The 7,407-nt window shown below is 31.0% G+C and overlaps 1 protein-coding gene across 2 annotated transcripts; it reads left to right on the forward strand.

Moving 5' to 3' along the window:
- Positions 1–5: 5 nt before the first annotated feature.
- Positions 6–7,407, forward strand: zgc:153896. 2 transcript variants are annotated; one of them, XM_009301466.5, is made up of 6 exons: positions 6–278; positions 1,844–1,971; positions 4,098–4,243; positions 5,175–5,801; positions 6,845–7,076; positions 7,198–7,407. In XM_009301466.5, the coding sequence occupies exons 2-6, from the start codon at positions 1,938–1,940 to the stop codon at positions 7,269–7,271; spliced, it is 1,113 nt and encodes a 370-aa protein (XP_009299741.1). In that variant the 5' UTR covers positions 6–278; positions 1,844–1,937; the 3' UTR covers positions 7,272–7,407. The 2 variants fall into 2 exon arrangements, with proteins under 2 accessions (XP_009299741.1, NP_001038659.2); NM_001045194.2 differs by lacking the exon at positions 6–278 and having other exon boundaries at positions 1,730–1,971.

Below are 7,407 nucleotides of genomic sequence, written 5' to 3' on the forward strand. Positions count from 1 at the left end.
CTTCCGGCTTCCGGTTAGTGGCTTTAAAATACAAGTCAAGTGTTTTTTTTATAGCCAACGGTAAACTTCCTATTTATATTTTATAAGGTTCCTTTTACAGCATCGACATCGTAATGTTATTAGAATACATTGTTCAATAAACTGAAACTTTGATTTAGTTGTTCAAGAATAAAACAAGATGATAACTTCCCGATGATAACTTCCCTGACCGTGTAACAGCTAACGTAGTGCTGTCTGTACAAGCAGTCGAGCGCAGAAACTCGAATCAAAATACTGAGGTAAAATAAATGTTCATATTTTTAATGCATGGCGGAAGAGGAAATGGAATTTAATGCAGTGCGTCTTGTCTGTCCAGAGACCCACTTCAAATCGTATTACTAACAGGCAGTGAAGATCACTGATTTTTTTTTAAAAAGAAAACGGATCTTAAACGTGGCGATTTTGTAATGGAAAGACAGTTCACCGAAAAAATTAAAATTAATTGGCTGAAAATTAAAAGTTCGAGTGCATATACCCCATTCGACCCCATTACGTTAAAACTATGGTTCTCAACAAAGAGGCCTCAAGTCATGACGTATGACGTAAAGTTTATTTAAAATAAATTAAGGAAAATGGGGGTATAAGACTTTTCAAAGATTCTTGATGTGCAATAAATGACAGCAGAAACAGTGAGCAAAATAAACTTGTCCAATGACAATTGCATAATAGGACAACAGTTTATTTTTTGCACTTTAAAATATTTTATTAGCATTTACATAAGTTTTTAAATACTTTTTTTTGCAATCTTTTATTTTTTTAATTACTGATGTAGTTACTTTTCCCCCTAAAATTAAATATTTTGATTGAATAATAAAGAAACAAAAATAACTCCATAGTTCAAGGGTGCTCTCAAGGATATATTAGAAAAAATACTATATATATATATATATATATATATATATATATATATATATATATATATATATATATATATATATATATATATATATTAAAGAGAGAAAGAGGAATGTCTGGTTAGCCTATGAAGTAATAGGGAGCAGTTGTTATTTCTGTCCAAATCTTGTCCACACTCAAGTACAGAAGAGTAATGCACCATTGAAGATGGATGCCAACCGCCGTTAAACATCAAAATAGTAGAAGAAAAAGGTTTATTAAAGCAGGACAAACAAGTAATAAAATCAACTGAGACAATTTATTTGCATTGTTTATTTTATTGACTGTCGACAACTTTTTAAGTTTTAAAAAAAATAAATATATAATTAAATATTACAAACTGAATGGCAATGTTGTGCATTATCAAAATACAACAAATGTAAATGCCTTAATATACGTGACAATGATTTGAATTCAATATATCTTGGTACATATAAAGATTAAGATCAGATTATCAACAATATTTCAGATCTCTAAATTTACCCTCCATATCAGCTTCATCCCTATCTCTCAAGATAAAGCCTCTTACGCCCAATTAGAATAAAATATTGCAAAATATGACAGCGGAGACTAGATTGTCTTTTTATTAGTAAAGGTAAATCAATTAAATAAAACCTTTACAGCATATTTTAGACTTGATTTACAACTTTAACATGATTTGTTCCTTCAGTGATTGTTTGACAATAAATTAAAAGAGAACTACAGAAAATCCATATGTTGTCTTATCAGTCTGCTGATAAAGCTTATAAAACCAAGATCAGCTTTTGCTGATATTCACTCTGCTTAAGTCTCTCAAGATGAAGTCAGAACTTGTGCTGGTGTTGGCTTTATTTCTGAGTGTGAACGGTAAACCTCTGTCAGAAAGGAGGACATATAATAAGCTGTTGCTGATCTCATTCGATGGTTTCAGGTGGGATTATGACCAAGATGTGGACACTCCAAATCTGGACAAACTGGTTAAAGAAGGAGTGAAAGCAAAGTACATCAATCCTCCAGCTCTCACTATGACATCTCCATCACACTTTACTACTATTACAGGTAAGGCTCAACTTTTACTTATATTAATATATTACTGACTTATGTTGAGAAAACACATCAGTGGTTGTTTCAATTACTTCATGAATAACAGTCAGTGAATTTAGAAGCAATGGATAAAATATATACACAATTTAAAGGGATAGATCACCCAAAACTTTTATGTACTTTTAACCATTGACTCCTATACCATGGAAGTCAGCAGTTACAGGTTTATAGCTTTCTTTAACACATCTTAATTTGTGTGAAGTGAAGGTTGATTAAATGATGACAGAATTTCCAGTTGTGGGTTTAAACTATCTCTTTAACTTTAGTTGAAATTATTTTAAAGAAAAACTTTATACTAGTATACTAGAAATTATACAACAATATAGATTGTGATACAACTGATAAATACATGTTGTAAATGTTAATACAGGATACGATGAAAAAAAATTGCCTCTAACACTTGAGTGACGTACTTTGTGCTCTTGCTTCACAAAAGCTTATACTCTGTTAAGGTACATATTGTTGTCCATTGTGCATTATCATGATGTTCAAAGTCTTAAGCTGTCTGCCGAGGGCTGCTGAACACACACTTACTAGGCCAATAAATTGAACCTAATTAAATGACAGTGCAAAGTTAGCATGTGCTCCAACTTCAAGGTTATTTACATAAGCAGAGTTTCAAGTTCATTAACCATGTGGTCAATTTACAGTTTTTATTTTGTGCATTTTAAGTTATGCTCAAGAGTAATAAAAAATACAATGACACATTGTGATCAAGTTATTTAAATCTATTATTAAACTACAGATACATATTGGTTGTTCTTGCTAAAAAAAATTATGTATAACTAGATTTATGCATAAACAGTAGAAGTCAGAATTATTAGCCCCCCTTTAATTTTTTTCTTTTTAAATATTTCCCAAATGATGTTTAACAGAGCAAGGGAATTTTCACAGTGTGTCTGATAGTATTTTTTTCTTGTTGAGAAAGTCTTATTTGTTTTATTTCGGCTAGAATAAAGGCAGTTTTTAATTTTTTAACACCATTTTAAGGTCAAAATTATTAGCCCCTTTAAGCGATATTTTTTTCGATAGTCTACAAAACAAACCATCAATATACAATGATTTGCCTAATTACCCTAACCTGCCTAGTTAACCTAATTAATCTAGTTAAGCCTTCGTCACCTGTGTCTTGAAAAATATAGTAGAGGGTAGAGGTGGGAATAATATTTGCTTAAATTTCTCTGTAAAATTGCTTTGTTATGTTAGTTTAATAAACAGATTAATTATATATATATATATATATATATATATATATATATATATATATATATATATATATATATATATATATATATATATATATATATAGTACAATATTATTTACTGTCATCATGGCAAAGATAAAATAAATCAGAAATTATTTAGAAATGAGTTATTAAAACTATTATGTTTAGAAACGTGTTAAAGAAATCTCTCTGTTAAACAGAAATTTGGGGAAAAAATAAACATGTTTAATAATTCTGACTTCTACTGTATTTATACACACTACTGGTCAAAAGTTTGGGGTCTATTTTTTCTTTTTTTATCATTGTTCCTCAAGGCAGCATTTATTAAATGTAATGTATATAGTTTCAAATAAATTGATTATTCAAGTCATTATTACTTTTAATACTATTATTATTATTGTTAAGAATAAGAAGATTATTATTATTATTATTATTATTATAAATAATTATACTATTACTAATAATAATAATATTAATACTACTACTACTACTACTACTAATAATAATAATAATAATAACAATAATAATAATAATAATAATAATAATAATAATAATAATAATAATTCATATTAGAGAGATTTATGAAGGATCATGTGACTGGAGTAAGGAAGCTGAAAATTCAGCATTAAAATCCCTCAAATAAATTATTAAATTAAATGATAAACTACTTTTGAACAGTTATTTTATAGTGCGATAAAATTTCACAATTTTACAATCTACACTGTATTTTTTATTAAATAAATGCAGCCTTGTTGAGCAGGAAAAGCTTCTTTTTTTTCATAAAATGTTTGACCGCTAGTATATATACACATCACAATGTCTAACTATATGATCACATCTTAATCTTTCATTCAGGGAGATGGATAGAGGACCATGGTGTTGTCCATAACCTTATGTTCAATGATACAACGGGTTTAAGAGTCCCTCATAAGGCAACACTGAAGAAATCTGAATGGTGGGATAACGGTGTTTTGCCACTGTGGATAACGGCGCAAAAACAGGTAAACTTGTGAATTTTTTGAGCAGAAAAAAAAAATCCAGAATTTTTTCTTTTTGGTCTTTCTTTTAATTGTAGAAAATGCAGGGGAAGATGTCTTCACTATTTTCTGCACTGTGACATAATTGTTTCTTTTTGAACCAAAATAGTTGAGTTGAATAGTTAAGTGCATAGTGTGCATCATTTGGTAATGTGAGACCACCATCTCAACGCCAGATAAAAATGATTCAGCCCCAGATGCCAAATCTTGTCAGAAAATGTCAGTTTCTCCAGGAACAACAAGTCAGCAGACTTTCCGATACCCAAACCTGTTAACCAGTATTTAACTGAATTAACAGTCTCCTATCAATATAGGAGTTGACTGAGAAAGCTAAAGAGGAGCAGAGTTTATTGAATAATCTTAGTTGGTCTGACTAGAATAAATCAAACAAGTGTTATTATACAACATGCAACAGCAATGGAAAATTACTGCTTCACAACATTGTCCAGAGACAATACAGACCTTGAAATGCGGATATTCTCTGATCTCTTACTCTTGAAAACAAGAGTCGCTTGAATTCACACAGTCATAAGATTATAACAATATGGACAAATGAAATAATGAAACAATAATTATAGGAAAATAATAATAATAAAATAAAATAAACATAATAAAATGGCAATAATAATAATCAAATCATGACCTAATGATCAAGTGATATAATGTAATTTATATAAATTACTAATGTTTATTTGATTAAATAAAATAATTTAATGTAGAATAAATTAACATAAACAAATAAAAATAAAACACAAATGAATGGTTGCTTTCTTGAAACAACACATATAAGTTTGCTAGAAAGATTCTCAAATCCTTGGTCAGATTCTTTAGTACACACCTTATGAATATTTCATGCCTTGTTTTTCTCTAATAGCATCTTCTCTTTATTTTATAGGGTCTGAAAACAGCATCTTTCTACTATCCTGGTGGAGGAGTAAATTACAGTGGTCAAGCAGTGAATCGGTTCCTGGTGGAAAATCACGGGTCTCCTGATGACAACGAGACAGAATGGCAACAGAACATTGACACTGTGATGGGATGGTTCGCCAAAGAGGACTTTGACTTTGTCACTCTCTACTATGGAGAACCAGACAACGTGGGTCATGCTGTAGGCCCTGAAACTCATGAGAGAAGAAAGATCATCGAACAAATCGATCGCACTATTGGTTACCTCAGGGAATCAATTCACAAGAACGCACTGACCGATCATCTTAACGTCATTCTTACCTCAGATCACGGAATGACCACTATTAAAAACGCCACTGAGGTTAAAGAAATTGTACTTGCCAATTACATAAGTTTGTTAAAGCTAACCCGCTTTGACTTGCTTGACTATGGTGGGTTTGGGATGATCACACCAAGAGAGGGCAAAGAACAAGAAGTTTATAATGCCTTGAAGAACGCACATCCAAATCTGACGGTCTATAGGAAAGATGAGTTACCAGAAAACTTTCACATGAAGAAACATGCACGAATTCAGCCTATTGTGCTTCTGGCAGACCTGGGTTTCAATATCAACTCTGTAAGTGTCATTCATTTTAAACTATTGTTTAAAAGCTCACATTATCAAAGCTGACAAGTCTAGTAGGCACACTGAAAAAATATTTTTGCTAAACGGTTGCAAACTATTTAAATGGGCTGAATTTAAACAAACAAATAAAATAGAGTAATTTTCAACTTAGATAGTTTAAATTCAGTCCATATGAATTGTTTGCAATCACTTAAAAAATGTATCAAATCCAATAAATATTTTTTTCAGTGCATAAGCAAAATATTGTGGTTGAAATGACCATTAATAAAATACCATAGCAGCATGAGATGTCAAAATGGATTAAAAAAAGATCCAAGTTGGTTGATTCAATATAAGCTTAGGTCAGTATTGTCACATTTTCTATATCAACAGTTGCGACAGTCCATTTAATGGTAGAAAATGGGATTTAAATCATAAAATTTCCTCCAATTTGTGTCCCCCACACTTTTCAAACCAAAGTTACGCACTTGATATCTAACAAGAATAATATCGGCCCAGTATAGTTAAGCAGATAAATAATGGATTATTTTTGCCAACTGAATCACTTGAGATGCATGCTGCTGTCTATTTCTGAATTGTTCTTGACCAGGGCCATTGGCAGGATTTGCAGAATAAACACATCAGATGCACAGTTTTGTTTTGGAAGCAGTTGAAGAAAAACTGAGCTAAAGGAAAGACAGGTTTTCTGAAATTGCAATAATATTCATACATGGAATTTTTTTCCATTTAAAATGATACTGTAGTTTAAAATGTTAATATGTTTTAAGCTGGAATTTATTCCTTTTATGCCTTGTTGAATTTTATCAATCATTACTGTGTTTTGAGTGTCACAGTATTCATTTTTTTTAAAAGAACTCATTAAATTACTCTGATTTGGCATTCATAAACCTTTTATAATATGTTGAAAACAGTTGTGCTGCTTGCCTGGTATTATTGTGTCATACCCCAAATATGTTTTTTATTTCATACCCCAAATAGTTCTGTATGTGTGTGTGGTCTTCTGTTGTAATATTTCCCATTTGTGATTTGTGCAGAGGCTCATTTTGGATATCAACAAAGGAGATCATGGATTCAGCAGTGAGGAAATGGATATGAAAATGTTTTTCCGAGCCTTTGGGCCAGACTTCAGCCCAAACTTCTTGGCAGAGCCGTTTGACAGCGTCAGCATCTATCCACTGATGTGTAAGCTGTTGGGTGTCGTTCCTGAAGCAAACAATGGAAGTCTCAGCGACACCAAAGGCATGCTAGTGGATAACTTTGATGCTGGTGAGAATTGAGCGTGATCATTCAGTACCAATCTAAAAAATTATTTTCAACATTTTATTTTTTCTACCTGTGTGGATTTTAAGAAAATGTATTAACCAATTGATTGTATTCTTACTTTCAGGTGGAAGCAGTGGAAGAATCCAGGTGTCTTTTACCCTTCTTGTAGTATCTACAGTTATTTTAACCTTAATTTAAAGAAATTCCCCAATACTACTGTTCTTTGTAAACACTGAATGCATTTAAGCTTATCAAAAACATTTACTGAATGTGATGTTGATAAATGAACTTTTTCCTTTTATATTTATTATATAAAGTCAAATAATACAAATAA

The sequence above is a fragment of the Danio rerio genome, chromosome 20 (genome assembly GCF_049306965.1).
Source record: "Danio rerio strain Tuebingen ecotype United States chromosome 20, GRCz12tu, whole genome shotgun sequence".
NCBI lineage: Eukaryota > Metazoa > Chordata > Actinopteri > Cypriniformes > Danionidae > Danio > Danio rerio.